The 20,074-nt window shown below is 37.7% G+C and overlaps 1 protein-coding gene across 1 annotated transcript in view; it reads right to left on the bottom strand.

The window, feature by feature from the left end:
• Window positions 1–20,074, bottom strand: part of trappc8 (trafficking protein particle complex subunit 8) — a 66,364-nt gene that overhangs the window by 20,666 nt on the left and 25,624 nt on the right. The window contains exons 12-17 of the mRNA XM_073855901.1: window positions 19,372–19,503; window positions 18,498–18,722; window positions 14,629–14,737; window positions 3,949–4,143; window positions 199–365; window positions 37–111 (exon numbers count right to left, since the gene is read on the bottom strand). Of these exons, the coding sequence (XP_073712002.1) occupies window positions 37–111; window positions 199–365; window positions 3,949–4,143; window positions 14,629–14,737; window positions 18,498–18,722; window positions 19,372–19,503 (903 nt within the window). The remainder of the gene's footprint in view (window positions 1–36; window positions 112–198; window positions 366–3,948; window positions 4,144–14,628; window positions 14,738–18,497; window positions 18,723–19,371; window positions 19,504–20,074) is intronic.

The following is a 20,074-nucleotide window of genomic DNA, read 5'->3' as shown; positions in this document are numbered from 1 at the left end:
ACCATTAGTTCGTTAAAACATATGAAAGAACCTCACCACTTTGGTCTCTTCTGGGCTCATGGTGAACTCTGGAATGACTTGCGTGTCGATGACATCATTAAGGGCCGTGGTCTAAAACAAATTCAAAAGTTAACTAACACAGCTGAAACACTTAAACCCCAAAGGCAAGACGAAGCAAAAGATGATGAAGGGTCTTACTACTTTTGAAGACATAGCCTCTTTTTCATTGGTGATGGTTTCTCCAACCGTGCCTCCCTGAGGGCCTGAAAAGTCTTTCAGAGTGAACTTCCACAGCAGAGACAGCGCCGACAAGACCAAAGGAACCTTCAAGGGGTTACGGAAGACTACCTCCACAATTATGGGTTCTGTCATGCAAAAACAAAAACTTTTTAAGCAACAGTGTTGATAGAAAAGGAGATGCCTGCATTCTATGTCCTTTCTTAAACAGTTAAAAGGACTTTGCTTGTTGGAGGCTAGAAGGGATACAGCTACGGCCAAAATCTTGTGAAATCTCGCTGGATAAGCGCTGTTTTCATTCGAAAGGGCCTGGTATCAGTGATGCGCGGGTCAATGTATAAACAACTCGCACCCGACCGACGTTTTCAACTAACCCGCTCACAACTCGGACCGCAAAAAAATTAAATAAATAGTGTACCGGACCCGCTAAGTAATTGTCTAGAATAGTTAACTGCCATCTTTATTTAAAACGACCCGACCTACTGCGTCCCAAATACCAATTTTAAAATATGTTTGGATGACTCGTAACCACGGATACAAATGATTTTTTATTCAAATAATTACTCTACCAGGCCATCAGGGCAGCACTGATTCGTGATATTTACAGTACATTAAAAAATAGGATAGATATAAAAAAATAGCAGATCCACCATTGCAAAAAAGCTTGAAACAAACAACAAGACAACAAAGAACAGGAATCAAATATTATGGTGACAAAAATGCTCCACAGCTTCCTGTTCTTGGAAGAAGTGAAAATTAAAAAAGAAAAGACGATAGTGTGTGCGCAAACGCTGTCTATTTCCTTTGTGTAAATGTTTGTAGTGAAGGGTCCTATCCAGGGCATGAAATTAACACCCGACCACGCGCCAAATGCGGGTGGATTTTGTAATTGGCGGGTAACACAGTCAATCTACTAGCCACATTGGCGGGTAGCCAATGCGAATCAGTGATGCGCGGGTCATTGTATGAACAACCCACTACCGACCGACATTTTCAACTTTTCATAGATTCGGCTCTTTCGGCTCCAGCTCCGGCTCTACATTTTAGTGATGGCAGTCCGGCTCTTTTCATAGATTCGGCTCTTCTGGCCTCTACGGTCCCACCCCTGCCTGCATCTGAAGATTCGGCTCTGCTCGTTCGCTACAAAGAATCAGCTCTTAGAGCCGGCTCGTTAGCGAACGACCCATCACTATAACCCGCAATTGTTGAAAATAGTTTTTAAACTCGACCGACTGACCGCGGCCTGAATATCATTAAAATATTTTTGGATGACTCGTAACCGGCACCCGCTCATTTTTTATCAACCTGCGCATATCACTGATGCAAATTGAGTGATTCATTGAGAGGATGCGCTTTCTGTTTCGCAACGTTCATGCGATTGGAAAGAAGATGAGGTACTTCTCTGACTACGTTTGGATGTTCGAGTAAGTATTAAACTGTTGGTGAGATGGGATGATAATACAATGCTGACATAGGCTACTGTACAATCACAGTTGCACAGATGTGTAGTGCTGCTGTGACGGATCAGAACTCTTGATGTGTAAACTTTAAAGAGAGTTGCGCTACTATGCCATATACTGTAGTACATTAACATACATTTTGCGAATAGAGTAATGAAAAACAACGTATGTGCGGGGTTTATGTGCGCAGTTTGTGCCCCCTGTCTCTGTGTGTCTGCGCGGGTTTAAGGGGACTCAATAGGGCACATCGGAGAGACGCGTTCCTAAAAGCATGCGTACAATAAATTTTTCTGCTCTTGACAGGGCACATATAAACAAAATTATCTCAACAGTATTCATTTTCTAATAAAACATTTCTTTATGTCTTAAGTGTATTTATAGAGAGTCAAAAACCAGTATGTGCTGGTCTTAAAGAGACAGTAACCTCAATTAACCTACTTAAGTCTGGTCATTAATGTTAATCAAACAACCTAAGACAAAGAGAAATTCACTTTTGTAGATCTGAAAATATATATATATTAAATTCATATAATAAAGACAGCGTTATCATTCACTATTCAGGCAAAAAAAAAAACTGGCTGGTAAAAAGTCTCTGTGGCAGGTGGATTTCTAAATCCACCTGCCACAGTGGCTGGTGGTCAAAAAAGTTAACTTCAGGCCCTGGTCCTATCTCATATTTTGGGCAGCACACGGACGGTGCGCGCGGATGACCACGGACCCTCCTGATGAACAAAATGACGTCATGCAGACAGCTCGAGTATACCTTCGACTTAATTCTACCTCCAAACCTAACCCTAAACACAACATTTCAGAGGATTTAGGCTGTAGCTGTATTCTATCTAGCCATAACCACTGTTTTTCATCATAATCCTACCCACAAACCAAACCCTAAACCCAACATCTTGCGAGATTTGGCCATAGCTGTATCCCCTCTAGCCAAAACCAAATTTGGCATCACTCTGCAACACCCTTATTGCTTACTTTTAAATGAGCTGACAGTACATTCCAGTCATGAATCGCTAAGCAAGCAAAATTCCCCTGGCCAAAGATACTCTTCATTAATAGTATTTTACAGCTTAGCCTACAATCAGCCATACTCATTTTTTTTTTCAAATAAGGGTGGGGCAAGACCATAAAAAATTTAAAAACTAGTGGTGCATTTGCATTTTCATCACATTTTCCAAGTTGGACAGAAGGTGTTTAAGATATTTTAGATTCAAAGCCACGTCACCACCAAGTGTAAACCACAGACCCAAAAAGTGACTGCATAAATTAAAAAATATTTTCGAAAATCTCATCTCATAAAACAACACTGATGATTAGGCATGCTTATAATGATAATAATAATTAGTTACAGTCATATAGCGCTTTTCTGCAGCACTCAAAGTGCTTTACATATGAAAGGGCAAATCTTCTCAACAACAACCAATGTGCAGCATCCACCTGGATGATGTGATGGCAGCCATATTGCGCCAGAAAGCCCACCACACACCAGCTTATTAGTGTAGAGAAGACAGAGTGATCTAGCCAATTAGTTTTTATGGGGATGATTAGTAGGCCAGTGGGCAAGTTTGGCCAGGATGCCAGGGCACACCCCTACTCTTTTTCCAAAGACATCCTGTGATTTTTAATGACCACAGAGAGTCAGGACCTCGGTAATTAGGTTAAGCATTTGATCTAAAGTACTGTGCTGATTAAATATTTACTAATGAGGATGAAGATGTGGAGAAACATAGCCTGAGGGAGACTGTTCCTTCTGTCTTATTCCATATAGCTGTGGGCTCTTGAGAGGTAAGTGCTGAAGCCATTAAAATGACTAATTCATTTTTTTCTGATTAACAAACATTTCACATACACCAATGAATATTCTACTGAGGACATGGAGCAAGTAAGCAATTTAACAAAATCACACATGCACGCACACACACGGTCAAAATAAGATGTAGATTAGAACTGCCGTTTCATTAGATATCTCTGTGGAACTGGTATTTTAACATTTTTATGAAATAAAGATGAAAACAAAATAGAAAATAATTCATTCGGGTCCAATAATAATAATAAAAAAACACAGCTCAGCGATACATCAAACACAATAATGAAGGCCTGAAACCTCAACAGAAACCAAGAGGTTATGTCAATAAAGCAGTCGGGAGAATGAATGCTATAAAACTAGAACCTGAAAGAGATGAAGGAGGAAATATAAGATTTTTAAATATTTGAATAAAGTAGAGGTGGCTGAAAAAGGTCATACCTTCCACAACAGCTAGGGGGTATCTGAGGTTGTCCGTCTGGCTATTCAGGCAACACTGGGATGGCTGGAAGGTAGCAGGCACCGTTCCTCTGTTTGCCACAGCGACAACCCGCTCCTCCAACTCCCTCCACATCTGAGAAAGGTCACGGTCAAACTCCTGGTCCAAAGAGACGTGTGTGGCGGCCTGCTTTTCACCTGGAATCAATAAGAGCCCATTATTAACCTTCCAATGAGGACAAGAAATGAAAAATGTAAGTGAAATAGATGGCTTGGACAAAATAATTAAGAAAAAGCAGCCAATAAGAGTCCAGCATAGATAAAAAAAAAAGTATGTTAAAAAGTATCTTGATGTGAGACCTCAAGAAACTGCTTGATAAAATGCTTTATAAAATTAGTTTATTTTTGCAAATTCTAGGTTTAAAGATGTTAAAATCTAACATGTTTTTAACAGGCGTGCTACACACGTCTTGAAAACTGAAGCCAAAACTTTTCGATCACCCACTAGTGGCTGGCTGCACCATTGGTCATAAACGCAGCCCTTTTTATGTAAACGAATGGGATGTGAGCAAAATCTATCTATCTATCTATCTATCCATCCATCCATCCCCACTCTGCAATTTTGCAAGTTCTCCCACTTAGACATCATGGAGGGGTCTGAAATTGTCATCGTAGGTGCATGTCCACTGTGAGAGACATAATCTAAAAAAATCCAGAAATCGCAATGTATGATATTTTAACTATTTATCTGTATGATACAGCTGCAAATAAGTTTTTGAACAATTGAGAAAGTCAATGTTAATATTTGGTACAGTAGCCTTTGTTTGCAATTACAGAGGTCAAACATTTCCTGTAGTTTTTCACCAGGTTTGCACACACTGCAGGAGGGATTTTGGCCCACTCCTCTACACAGATCTTCTCTAGATCAGTCAGGTTTCTGGCCTGTCGCTGAGAAACACGGAGTTTCAGCTCCCTCCATAGAACCTTGATATGCTTCCTACAGAGCCACTCCTTGGTTATCTTGGCTATGTGCTTCGGGTCATTGTCATGTTGGAAGACCCAGCCTCGACCCATCTTCAATGCCTTAACTGAGGGAAGGAGGTTGTTCCCCAAAATCTTGCAATACATGGCCCCGGTCATCCTCTCCTTAATACAGTGCCGTCGCCCTGTCCCATGTGCAGAGAAATACCCCCAAAGCATGATGCTACCATCCCTATGCTTTACTGTAGGGATGGTGTTCTTGGGATGGTACTCATCATTCTTCTTCCTCCAAACACGTTTAGTGGAATTATGACCAAAAAGTTCTATTTTGGTCTCATCTGACCACATGACTTTCTTCCATGGATCATCCAAATGGTCATTGGCAAACTTAAGACGGGCCTGGACATGTGCTGGTTTAAGCAGGGGAACCTTCCGTTCAAACCATGATGCTTAGTGTATTACCAACAGTAACCTTGGAAACGGTGGTCCCAGCTCTTTTCAGGTCATTGACCAGCTCCTCCCATGTAGTTCTGGGCTGATTTCTCACCTTTCTTAGGATCATTGAGACCCCACGAGTGTTTATTATTTCATCTAAAGTGTTGAATACAATAATTCCTAATCTTTGGATGCATAAAAGTTGTCTGTATATTGTAAGATAAACTGCTATCTACCATCCACCACATAGCTATATTTTTTTATAATTTTTATTATGCACAAAACTGGGCAATGAGTCAGAAATGAGTGCTAAACACTAGGCCGTGGTTCAAACCAGTCTGGAAATGAAGATTAGAGAAAGGTGACGCACATCGGAGCAGTTGTATTTATTTTCCTCTTTAAAAGCTACTATGAAAACTAATAAATTCATTCCAAAGAAGACTTCCCTCAGGGATACATGCACTGATTACAAATATGAAAACGATTGCAAAATCATGGAAATGGAAATCATATTTTCAGGAAATCAAGGATATATGCTCATTACAATCCAACAAATGCCCAACCAAAGCTTCCTTACTTCCAATCAACTGGATTTCTCAGGGGACATTAGGGATTCAGACCCTAAAGCGAATAGAGCATTGGGATGAGATGTATGCTTATTTATCATTCAATGCACAGCGTTCTGGTTTAAACATGAGATCAGGGCAAGGACTTTAATTAAAAAAAGGTTTTAACACCTCCGTGGGCCTGCCCTCCACACTCGCTTGCTTTTTTCTTTTATACGTCTAAGTTCTGTTATATTTGTGAAACATTTTTGTTTAATTGAAGCAGCGCTTGTTGCAAATATCAAAATATGGTCAGCCATTTTCTCCCTCTTATTCTAAATGTAATTTATTCTGCCACCACCGCTCATCTCTTTTGATTCTTATTTAAAGTTTCACTGGAAATGACATTCTGGGTACGTAAATGCTCCCATGTTCATCTTCATTTTAGTGTAGGCATCATGGGAGCAAGATCATTATCTCTAGACAAAAAATATGGCATGTATAGATTGGGGGGTGAGGGGGGGCTTGTGTGTCAGAATGTGTGCATTTGTGCTAAACGCTTCAAGTCAAGTGGTAATGTTATAAAAATAAAATTTCAATATGTTTATTCAGATCTTGCATTTAGGCTAAGCTTTTATAAACTTACAGTGTACAATACATTCTCAAGGCTTCCTGGATACGAAGATTCTTTACAATTTATTAGATGAATCACTTTATTGTCATCTGGGACTTAAGTATGGAGATAGGAAGAATAATGATATTTCGTAGTTTTAAAGCTTACTGTGTGCATTAGTATTTTTTTAGCTACCTTAAGTATCTGATGTGTGACTTCAGACTTAATAAGCAGATAGCCAAAGCCAATACAATGTGAAAAAATTGTGTGAATAAGGTGTCCAGATTTTTAAAATAAAAGCAGTAACATTTCCTAGTTCAATGGACAAAATATAATTTATCACCTTAGTGAATAATGACTTAAATAATTATCTACATAATAAGCATTTACTACAGTTTACTCACTAAACAATCAATATGTAGTTTTTTAAAGGTTCGCCGGAAAATGAAAATTCAGTCATCATTTACTCAATTCATGTTACAAACCTGTATATATTTCTCTTTGTTCTGACGAACCCGTAAGGAAGATATTTAAAGGGATTTTCGTAATCAAACCGTTCGTGAGCCAGATTCACTTCCATAGTATTCCTATTTCCTACTATAGAAGTGAATGGGGCTCACAAACAGTTTGGTTACAAACATTCCTCTAAACATCTTCCTTCGTTTTTATCAAAACAAAAAAATTATACAGGTCATATGAGATACAGCCATCTTTTAAACATATACATACAGGGAACTATATTCTCAGAAGGGGAAGCACTGCTACTTGGGTGGAGTGATTTGCTCACAGCACCAGAGAAGCCCCCTGGTGAGGAGCAGAGAGTTCGGACAGAGTTGTGCAAATCACTCCGCACAAGTAGCAGTGCTTCGCCTTCTGAGAATAAAGTTCCCAGTATGTATACGTTTAAAAGATGGCTGTATCTCATATGACCTTGTTATTTGTACACGGTGTGACTACAGATGTGGCCCTTAAAAATGCGCGTCTCTGAGAGCAGAATGCCGCGAGGACTTCCGAAATTCTGCGAGATCCCGCAGAAGGGGGGTTCGGTGGGGGATGCAGGAAATACAAAAACCTGTAGATGGCAGTCGTGTTTCATGTAGGCCATACTGACGACAATTTGTGTGCTTAACTTCATGCTGAGCGTATACTCTATGATATTGAAGTAACATGACACGGATTTTCTGTGTTTAGGAGATACTCTTTATGCCATACAAATGCAGGCTTTTTTGGCAAACCTTTCGTTGGCGAAGTTTTCTTTGCCAGTTACATAAACAGTGACATATTCTTCATAAAATTTCGACTCAAACGCGCATCATTTGTCTTATTTTTTTCCGTGTACTTACAGTAGAAGAGACGTGATGTATGATAACTGAGTCTTATAACAAAATAACTCGCGAAGACCTTTGAAGAGACCGAGCGCATTTACGCAATATCATTAACTAATTTATCTAATTTTACATTTAGTTCATTTTTGCATCTGAACGTTTAATAGCTTTAACATGGTTGTGTTGCGCTTTTCTGCATTACTGAACAGTAGGAATATAAGTAGAAATATAAGAAAATATAAGTTAAGCGTGTTGTGTGTATTTCCTAATTATAAGCCTTTGGGAAATTGCACCAAATCTAAACGTGCATAAAAACATGAACATGTCATTTAAATAAGCGAAAAATCTTTTTTATGAGCTCAAAATTTTGAATATAATGTGATATTGCAAAAAATTGAATAAGAAGTGTGCACATCCAAAAATATTATGAGACAGGTGCTCGATCACAAAAACACTAAATCACGAAAAAACAAAGAACGGCACACCGCCACTATAGCTCTCAACATCCACTACCCAAAAGACAACGTTTTGGTCGAAACGTTGTCTTTTAAATAATAAATATTGAGAGCTATAGTAGCAGTGTGCCGTTCTTTGTTTTTTCGTGATTGCAAAAAATTGCCCATCTCTAAAGGAGAATATTCATCTTTAAAGTTGAAGAAACCAAAAAGTATGTACTGATAAGCATTCGTCAAACATAAATAAATAAATCTATATATTAGGGATGTGCCCGAAGCCGAATACGTTATTCGCAAGGGCACGGATAATGGCTTTAAAACGAATAACGAATTCATCCGAATAGCAGAAAAAATATTCGGCCAGACATAATCAAGTGTTTACAGCTAAATTATAAAGCACTTAAAGCACGCACAATATGTGTGTTAAGTGAATGAGTGTAATCTATAAAATTACATGAATGAATGACATTTTCTGCGCGTCCCTTATTTAGAAACTCGAGATGTTTTGGAATTAGTTTTAAAACGCTCCTAATATCAAGCTTCTTTTAATCCAACTGTAAAAAATTACCATTTTAGTTTTTTTGTTTTATTTAATTACACAAGACCAGAAAACCTTGATAAAATGCTGCACTCTGATAATAAAATATTCGTTAATAACTCCGTGTCTCCGTGACTTCGGTCACAGATGATCTTTAAATTACTTCAAGTTAAAGCCAGCTTCATTGTCAATCTAGGTGAATATAAAATAAACAAGTAAATAGATAAAAATATGAAAATGTAACATTTTAAAAGCAAAATGTATACTGCAGATTATTATGACATGAATTGCAATTAACATAAAAAAGTTAGTAAATAACAGCTGAAACATTTGAATTACAACTTTCTAATTACCTTGTTTAAAATAATTTTGCTTGTTTTGAACTAAAACTGACTTTAAATAATAGAGAATACTGTTATTTAAAATTATAAACGAATATCTGATTATTTATTAATTTAGATGAAGATTAATGAGAGAGTTTTTTTTAAACAATTCGTTCTGTTCGCGCAAACGCTGTAGGCTATGGACATATTTAATAATGAGCTTAACAAGTTTTTTGTAATGCTTAATATGCTTTCGTAAATTCTTGCCAAAACAGATTTTTTTACTATTCTGTCTGCAGGTACTTGCGTGTCTGTGCGTTGGTTTCGGATCTGTCAGTCAGTACGAGTCTTGTTGATCTTAATAACTTTTTAACATAAATCAGTCCCGAACTTTATCTCTCTTAATAACTTTTTAAACATCAAGCAAGTTCCGGATTTTATTTTCAAATTCCTGCATGTTTTTAAACCGAAACCAAGATGTCAGACATGACATGCATCTTAGTATTAATCATTTCACTCTCAGAAAACGTATTAGATGTTTAATTAATAGGGTATTTGAAAACATCCCACTCATTTAGACAGAATGGGTCATATATGTAATGTGCTGAAAGACACAATAAACGCTTACAGCGCTCTCAAGTTCAACGCAGATAGGCACAAGCTGTATGAGGGTTTGAAAATTAGAAGTTTGTTTTCCATGCCTATTATTAATGAGAATCAAGTTATTTGTCTTTTTGATAAAAAAATGTGTAATATTATTTTTAATATTAGATTTTTAATATAAAGATTTTAAGAACTTTTTTTGCCACTTTTAAAACTGTAAAACTAAATAAAAAATATCATATGATATGCCGAATGAGCATATAAACATATGTTTTCTTGTTCGCTCCACGGGTTTAAACGCCGTTTTTTTCCTAAAGAATAATGTTAAAACTTTATTGGTGGTGGTTGAGAATAATTTATATGGCAAAATAATTTTAGCGCAATATAAATGTATCATATTGTTATTCTTAATATAAGAGAATACTCATATATTTTTACAACACTTTTAAATTTAAAACATACATATAAAGATGCTTAGTACAATAGCTTTGCTTCTGACAACAAGTTTCTGTAATAAATCAGTAAATCAATCATAAAATGTTTTGACAGTGCCTAATAAAATGCTTGTCAATTCAAACAAAGCTGAAAGGTGTATAAAACCGCTTGAATTAACAATATCTGAACTGTGCTCTTTTGCATACCTCTACTTTTCTCATGTCTTTCTTTATACCACATTTATCTCTTTAAAATATTGCTACTTTTAGAAATAATTTGTTGGCATTTTTTTGTATACTGCACACTTTATACACTTTATATTTTACCAAACCCTGTTGCTGAAGGAGACGGACCGGAGCTCCGGCAAGGTGTGTTGTGGACCCGAGGAGGCGGAGCTGTGCTCCGGCCCAATTTAACCTATCTTTCTGGTACTTCCACTAACTGAGGTATCCGTCCTCCTTTGCTGTCTGCCTGGTATGATTCCACTGGCCATCTAGGAATAACTTTCACCTTATTTTACCTAATGGGGCGCAGCGCAAACCCGTTGGTCTGTGACATCACACCACCGTGAGATCTATTCAAAAGCATGCTGTAGGCCTACTGTCTCGCGGTGCTAAGATGTCACATGCCGTCCGATCGGTCTGCGTGGCGCCGCAAGATCGTCAAACGAGCGCTGAGCATTGAGTCAAATAAGACAAGCTTCAGAAAATTACCGAGGTCCGGACGGCCATGCCCTTTGTTTTGCCTCAAAATGCAGACAAATAATGTTTTTAGTAAGGCATGTTTGTTAAAACTAATTTTATATTCTATTTAAACTAAGGCTTAGTCCTGGTTTACGCTTATAAAAAACCGTCCTACAGCTCCTGAGGGGGTGCTCTCTCACTATTCACATGTAAATAAAATGGTTAGAAACCGGTTTTTCTGGTTCTCATTGCAGGACTGTGCGGGGGGGAGGGCATTCCGTTTTCATGTGGAGACACTTAACAAACACATTTGAAATACACCAAGTTCCAGATTACAAGCAACACCAAAACACATCACGTGTGGGAGCAGTGCATGTAGGCCCTACTTATTTGAGTATAATGGTAGAGTATTGTGTTGGACACTATTTCAAATTGTCCTTTTCTCCACACAAATAAAACACTGATGTGCATGTCCATAGATCTTAGAGTCATTGCTATCATTTTCACTTTGTGTTGGGTTAATTCCCTGACCAGACCTCGATCATTTTCTTACGCTCGTCTTATAATTTGACTCAACGCTCAGCGCTCGTGTGGCTTCTTCCTGCACCGCGCAGACCGATCGGCATGTGACGTCTTAGCAGAGGTGGGACAAAGACATTGTTATGCAAGTCACAAGTTTGCTCTAAGCAGACCTCTTGGTGATGTCAAAGTACCGCGAGAGCGATTCAAAGCGGATTTCTCCACGTGATAACTGGAATCGCTCTCGCGGTACTTTGCTGTCACTCGGCTGTGGGTTTTTGTAGCGCTACACCAGTCTGCTCCCCAGTCACTTTCGCGCCGCTATAGTAATTTCATATGCCGATTGGATCGCGCAGTTCGGCAGAAAGTCAAACACACCAAATATATAGCCTAATATGTATATGCATTTCAACCCGCTAAAGTAGCAAGTGTAGCATGCTAATGGAGCGGCGCGGCCGTGTGAATTTTTTGTGAAATGGGTCAGTTGCTGCTGATTCTTGCCATAGCTCCGTTGCCCAAATGCGCACGCATACGGTGCCATGTCATCATTGTGTACAAACAGTTAAATGGTCTATTAAGTTTTAAGATGAAGTCAAAATGAAACCGAGATGACCAATAAAATCAAACCAGTCAGACAGAGGTGCAACACAGGTCAGATGCGCAGTTAGTGGTTGTGCAAGAAAGATGTAGCCTAAGTAATCAAACGCTGACTATTATATACAGCAGTTTAATGACGAGAAATGTGAAACCGCAGTGACTGTCAAGGTGACAGGACAAGAAACATTACTGCAGTTGAGCACATATGGGTGTCCAGATTTAATGCGCTGCTCTTACTCCCTTCAGTAATTCACTTTCCGTTATTCAGCGTGTTTATGAACAAAATTCAACGCCACCCTTTAATTGTTGAAGAGATGTTTTTTTACTGTATAATGATTAGATTCACTGTGTTGTGCTGCTAAGCTTGAACTTGAAAACGATGCATCACGTGCGCGGTACAACGCTTCATCCACCCGTAGTGCGCGTGCACGGAGTTTAAATGTTCATATTTTGGCTTGAACATTTTATTGCATTTAGTCCTAAGGCCTACCTGTTAAAGTCATTAAAGTTAATTAAATAACAAAAGAAGAGAAAGTGTGCAGCAGTGTGCCCAGGATGGTAAAATAATTATTACAATGTATTCCTAATGACCAACAAAAGTTTTCTGCATACTAATATGGTTTGAAATCTATAGGTATTTGATTCTTTGGTTTTCTGATTTATTAAAATTCATATATGTAGAGCAGGGAAATAAGAAGTTTTTTCCTGGGGTGCATGCCCTAGAAAATACTTATATGGACCTCGGTATTTATAAAATCATGCAACGCGGCGTGTTTGTCTTTATACACATGTTATGAAATTTATTATTTTAAACACACATTTCACAAAGTATATATTGTAAGTGTAAATATTCATAAACTCAACACTTCCGAGGCGTTTTTCTAAAAAATAATGTTTAAACTTTATTGGTGGTGGTTGAGAATAATTCCTCTTTCCATATGTAACGCATTTTAGCGCAATGTAAATGTATCATATTGTTATTCTTAATATATAAGAATACTAATATATTTTTTTACAACATTTATAACATATATATATATAGATGCTTAGTACAATAGCTTTGCTTCATAGAAGTTTCTGTAATAAATCATTAAATCAATCACAAAACGTGTTGACAGTGGCAAATAAAATTCTTGTTAATTTAAACAAGGCAGAAAGGTGTATAAAACCGCTTTAATTAACAATATCTGAAGTGTGCTCTTTTGCACACTTCTAATTTTCTCATGTCATAATTTATAATTATTCATTAGATTTAATATAAATACGTTTTGAAAAGTGTTGAATGCGAACGTGTAAGATATCTGAAAGGCGACGCAGCGTGTTTGTCTCTACAGCCACATGTTATAAAATTATTACACACACATTTCACAAAGTACATATTGTAAGTGTAAATATTCATAAACTCAATATTTCTGAGGTGTTTTTCGTCCGCAAAAGGCACAGTTTCTCTGTTCGCTATTTTATTAGATGTAGCCTACGTCTTAATAATAACATAAAAATATCTGTTATGAGAAGAATTCCTCTTTCCATATGTAAAGCATTTTAGCGGAGTATAAATGTATCATATTGTTATTCTTAAAATATAAGAATACTACTATATTTTTTACAACGTTTTAAACTTTAAAACATGTCTTTTTTATACCACATTAATCTCTTTAAAATATTGATACTTTTTTGAAAAACTGACAATTATAAATATTATGAACAAACAATGAAACGGTGTCAAAATTCGACAACACAAATAATTAAGATATTCATTGTAAATAGCAACCCTATATCACGAGTCGCGTTTATTAGGCTCACACTAAATTATCTGTTGCACTTACTATAAATGCGCATTGCACGTACAGTCATCTTAATATTTGTATGCGCTGTTATGCTGGCAAGAAGGGGTTGACATATCACTTCAAAAACAGCAATTCAATGTAAAATATTCAGCAATGCCCTTATTAACTTCTGGAAACAACGGCAATGACAATGTTTTTATGCGCCACCTGGTGGATATTCTTTGAAGCGAAACACATTAAGGGAAAGGGAAAAGTAGCCCCCCCGAAAGCACTTGCAGAATGCTGCGGGACTCTGCGAGACGAATTGGCGAATGCCGCGGGAGAAAACGCGCGTTTTTAAAGGCCACATCTGTATACAAATCACAACATATAAATAGGAAATTGTTTGCGTTGTTTTGTCACTTGTTGGGAGCAGTTTGCTAGCAGGAGCCATTCGCTTCCGGTCTTTGTGCTGAGCTGGGCTGGCGGGGGCTGCGTCAGACAGAGTTACAGCACGCACGGAGATGAGAAAGGTATGTATGGACTTATCTAACTCTGGGGGATACGGTGAATAAGCTAAATTCCCAAAATGTGGGCCTGTTCCTTTAAAGTTTGAAAATGTCACAGTAAAAAGTGAATAGTGGATCTACTTTAAAAAAAAACGTATTCAATTGTTAACACCTAAAACAATTTTTACTTATATCTTACTAAGTTTATTAAACTTAATTTTAAGTTAATCCAACTTTACTTTTACAGTGTATGTGTAGGTCAATTTTTATATATGGGGAAATACCCACATAATACCCGTGTGTGTGTGAGAGATAGAGACAGATGAGACCGATAACTTAAAATTAGTAAAGCTTACCCTCAGCAAGTCTGCGTTCGTGACCAAAGAACACCCTCGTCTGTGAGCTGTGCAGGCAGGGCAGGGGCAGCTGAGGGAGGGAGCTCTCACCCGACAACTGACCCATACTCTGAGGGGGAAAGAGTTAGACATAGTAAAGCCACTTCAATGTGTTTGTATATAAACATGACTCATGTTTTCTTCTGTAAGTTCTAGTCAAACATAGAGTACCATCATCTACTGATGCCTTCTGATTGGACAACACAAGTCATGTGATCCCCTAGTGCCTTTGTTCAGCAAGTATATGGCCAGAAATGAGTGGAGAGGATTTATTTACAAGCATCAAGTGCATTCTCTGCCGTCTCAGACAGGTATGAAAGGTCAAGGATGAAAATTTAAATTTAAATTCCAAAATTGAATGCACAGGGCAAAAGTCTTTAAACAAAAGGAGAAAAAACCTTTTCATACAGAGGCTAGGTTAACTGTTTTAATTGCTTCGGTGATAAACAATGTATTCGTGTAATTCAAGACTTTGCAAATATTTTATACTTTCATGTCATTTAGTCACATTAATCTCAGTCTTTAACAGGCTTTAAAGCCCCATAATAAACTATTAAAAGTGAACATTTATATTTTTTAATTAAAAATTGCAGTGATTATTATAAACTATTTATCTGTGTGGGTCATATTTTTTTAAAACATTCATGTGTTCTCACAAACTCCTATCAAAATCTGAAAATTTACTTTTGTCCCTTTCTTAAGACGTCAGATAGACGGCTTGGGAGGATCACCTGTTAACAGTTCTGTCATTTACTTCCTAACCTATTAGGACAAAATGTTGAAAGTTATCTAATTTGTAAGTTGCTTTGGATAAAAGCATCTGCTAAATAAATAAATGTAAATGTAACCAGTTACTTTCTTGTTTTCCATTTTTAGTTCATCATGTAATGAAGATAAATGGGGACTCACGTCAAACTTGACATTACACGTCTAACGTCACCATATTGGATTTCAGTGCAATAGTAAAGTTGGCTTTCAGCGAATAAAAGCTTACATTTCAGTGACAAAAGCTTTGATGCGACATGGACAACAGTGCATTATTGCATACTGTGTTTATATTTAACATTTTCTTATATGTAGCTCAATCTGTGAAATCCAGGCTAAAGTCTCAAAATTTGATTATGAGATTTGAAGCATCAACGTTTGATGTCAATCTTTGACATGGCCTTACTCAGTTAATATTAAAGATAAGAAGAATACATCAAATAATCTTCTTTACAGTAAATATGATGATTTTATGTAGAAAACAGCAAGGCACAAAAATGACTTTAGCCGAGTTTTCACAGACTGAGTCACACAATTTATATTTTGAGGTGCTTTTTGTTATTTTTGGGCCAGGCAGTCTCCAGTTCCCATTTATGTTCATTACATTAAAAAGTGGTTCTGTTTCATGGAAGTCATAGTGGTTTGTAACTGCATGAAGTGTGTGTCTGTGTGGGGGGGGGGTATTTCATGCATTCTGACTTATTAAAGGGATAGTTTGGCCAAAAATGATATTAAACCCATGATTTACTCACCCCCAAACTCTCCGAGATGCATATGTCCATAATTTTTCAGACAAACATATTTCATTTTCAGTTATTTTAGAAAATGTTTTAGATCTTTCAGTTAATAAATGTGAAGTTACAGGGTCCACAACCTTCAAGTCCAAAAAATGTGCATCCATCCTTCACAAAATAAATCCAAACGGCTCCATGATGATAACTAAAGAAAATTATGGACATATGCATCTCGGACGGCTTCGGGGTGAGTAAATCATGGGTTTAATATAATTTTTGGCCGAACTATCCCTTTAACACAATAAAAGAGCTGGATTCATGATGTAGTATTTCTGTGCCAAATGCACTTTGTCTGGGTTTGTATAAGTTTCGGAAACATTTTTCTTGACTACTGAATCTGTTGCATAAGCAGTGCTGGAAGTACAGTGGAAGTCCTTATATGGGCATTTCACATAGTGTAGCGCTCACCCACACCAACCAAGGGCGCTTTTCCATTGCATAGTACCCCACGGTTTAGTCTAGTTTGGGTCGGGTCAGCTCACCTCACTTTGGCGTGGTTAGCTTTTCCATTAAGTTTGGTATCACTTCGCAGTGGGAGGGATTATAGGCGTATCGTTATATTTGCGCTGCATACTGCTGTGACATCACACAAGTGAGAGCGTCCTTGTACATTCCCATACATTTATTTATTTCTCAGTCCGCCACAATATTAAAATTGGCCACCACAAATAGATGTTTGCACATCGCGTTTATCACTAACGTTACCGCTGTCTCACGTGACGTGACAGTTTCATTTCAAACACCGCGGCGTCAGTCGACAGCACTTAGCTGAGCCTCATTGAAGTTGCATTTAAGCATATATAATGCTGACGCGCTCGTCGCGAATGTTCCGCCACAAACTGCAAGTTTGGAAAAAACAGTTATGGTGTTCCTGATTCTCAACCTGTGGATGTTTTTCATCAGTAAAAGGGAGTTTGGGAACTTATAGCAGAGCACAGATGACAACATGTTTGCTCGAGACAGCGCAAGCTAGCCTAGCACAGGTAAAGCTAATCTTTAACATTATAGCGATGACGTGACGATTCTCTCAGACCAATCAGTGATCTACAGTGTTTTCGCGTCACGTTTGGTATCAGCTTGGGTCACTTGGAACCCCAACCGAGGTGGTACGAAAAAAGTATCGGGTACTACGTACTGCACCCAATGGAAAAGCTCCCAAAAGTAAGCTGACCCGACCCAAACCAAACCAAACCGTGGGGCACCACGCAACGGAAAAGCGCCACAAGAGTTGTACAAGTGTGTTTAACGCTGGATTTCGTTGAAATGGGACGGTCCTAGTGATAAAACATCCAGGTCAAAAGTCACAGGTGGTAAGTAAAGCTGCATCAAATGTCTGTGTTTTGTTGGCAATCGCCGTGTAAGTGCATATAATTTAAAAGACACAAGCATGTAGTGAATCATTAGTTATCCAGAGATGGTGGGATAATGTGTTGCTTGCTCATGAAACATCAACATGAGAATAGCAGAAACAGCGTGTGTTATGTGAGCTTTAAGTGGGTAAATGTCATTTTTGGGTGAACTGTCTCTTTAAAAAACTAAAACAGAATGTCACTTAGACTTCTTATGTATTCAGCCCCATTGATGGAGTTCTATGGAGCAGAACCACCTGAGGTCAGACTGCTGATGGTGAACCAAAAAATGATGAAAGAGCAGTCTCGCACCGACAAAGACACTTAAATTCAGGGCTAAAGTCAAACTGTGGAGGGCAGAAAAATTGGGTCAGTAAACTGAATGTGACAATATTAACAATAAATGTGTCTAGCAAATTTCTGACCGACACACACACACACACACAGGAAAATAAATGTAGTCTAATTTCATCTAACACTTATCTTATGTTCTTATGAGTCCTAGTAATAGCTTTAGCCTTTGCTGCTTTACTAGCAAGATGTCTCATCCTTTTAAAGTGGAAACATGTTTTATTATTAATCCTCCATTGAAAGTTATAGGTTGTTGAGGGAGGGAAGTTTATTTTTTGCGGTAGAGTTAGTAATAATAACATGGTGTAATAATTTAATAAAATGTTATAATTGGTGATTTGATATTTCATGTAGAAAATCTAATAAAGAAACTTAAAATAATAGAATTCACTAAAATTCGCCAATATTGCCCCTAACCTAACCATATGGAAAGCTTATTTATTCAGATGATGTATAAATCTCAATTTCAAAACAATAGACCCTTATGACTGGTTTTGTCGTCCAGGGTCACATATTAAGACATTAAATAGGGTCACATTTGATTTCACATTGACCTGTACATGATGCTGACCTTGTACACGTAAAGGTATTCCCTGAGGAAAGCGGCCTGCTGTACAGCCGACTGTTTGCTGTCATTGATGAGAATGTGCCGGAATGCGGCCACCGCGTTCTCCGGCTGCCGGAGAGTAAAAGACTGTCGACCGATGGTAAAGTTGATGTGATCCTCGGCTAGTGTCCAACTTTTACCTTTATACACCTGCAGCGCTTGGCAATAACATCTTAATGCATGCCTCTTCTATTATAGAAAGAGAGAAAGAAAGAGAAATAATTACACATTATGGAAGTTATTATATCACTTTTTATAAACTTGTCACCATGTAATGCAGGTTTTGCAAAGCGTCTGTTTCTGACAGACAAAATAGCGTAAACTATGGCTAGGTCTGAAATAAACCCCTATACACTTAAATGATGCTCTATTTGTAGTGGTGTCTGACACCATATTGACTGAATCAAATACCAATGGCATTTAGGGAGGGAAAGACTGCCCTAAACACATAAAAGTGAATGGGGACAATAATAATACAGCAAACACAGCTGTTAACCTAATAACATTGGCTTCCAAGTCAACAATAATGGCGTGAGCTCACGTAAAACAAACTTTCTCTTAGATCCTGTCTGTGTTTGTTGCTTATTGCCAAAAGATCATAAGATATTACCATCGCACAAATCAATAAATGTTTTCTCCTCGTATCCATTTTAGAGAAGAACATCTATTTACATTATATTAATGCATTTGGCATACATACATACAACATAATAAATTAGCACTGTAAGTCACTTTGTATAAATATATGGCTTTTAGTATTGAGACATGAATAAATCATGACTTCAAGACAATGACAAATTTTCCATTTCAGGAGTGTATTATTGTGTGTTTCATGTACCTGTCCAGCTTTGCTGAAACGATGACCAGCCAATATCATGTGGAAGGCAAATTTCCTCACCATGGGGCTACGCATATTAATGAAGCAGTGAGCGGCCTGCTCCAATAGGAGCGCACTCCGCAGGTCAGAGTCCTGTCAAGGGAAAGATTTACATAGGCATATTTATATTTGCCTTAAGCTGAAGTTAAAGGATCACCAAGCAGAATTAAAGAATAAAAAATATGAGGCCATGGGAGCTGATGAGATGACAAATTCAAAAAGTTTAAACACAAAAAAAAAACCGGCATCCCTTTTCAAGTGTATGTGATATAGTACCAATACATTTCTCATGTGGTTGCACTGTACTCACAATTATTTACATTAGAGTAAATTATTTGTTATTACATCATAGGTCACCAACCATATGGGTCACATGATAATAAATACAGAGGTGCAAACTCATCAAGGGTGAAAAAGGTGACAAAGACACAAGCGATCAAATAAATATATTTTAATTTTTAAATAAATTTGGAAACTGTTAACATTAGTTAATGCACCTCAAATTAAAGGCGGAGTGCACAATGTTTGAAAAACAATTTGGAAAAGGAGACGGGCCGACTACCAAAACACACTTATAGCCAATCAGCAGTAAGGAGCGAGTCTACTAACCGACATCCTTGCCAGGTTGCGTATGTGTGGGGCGGGTCTTTTAAAAGAAGGTCCA

Source organism: Misgurnus anguillicaudatus, chromosome 18 (genome assembly GCF_027580225.2).
Source record: "Misgurnus anguillicaudatus chromosome 18, ASM2758022v2, whole genome shotgun sequence".
Classification (NCBI taxonomy): Eukaryota; Metazoa; Chordata; class Actinopteri; order Cypriniformes; family Cobitidae; genus Misgurnus; species Misgurnus anguillicaudatus.
The sequence above is the reverse complement of the archived record's forward strand: the minus strand, read 5'-3'. Positions and strand labels throughout refer to the sequence as shown.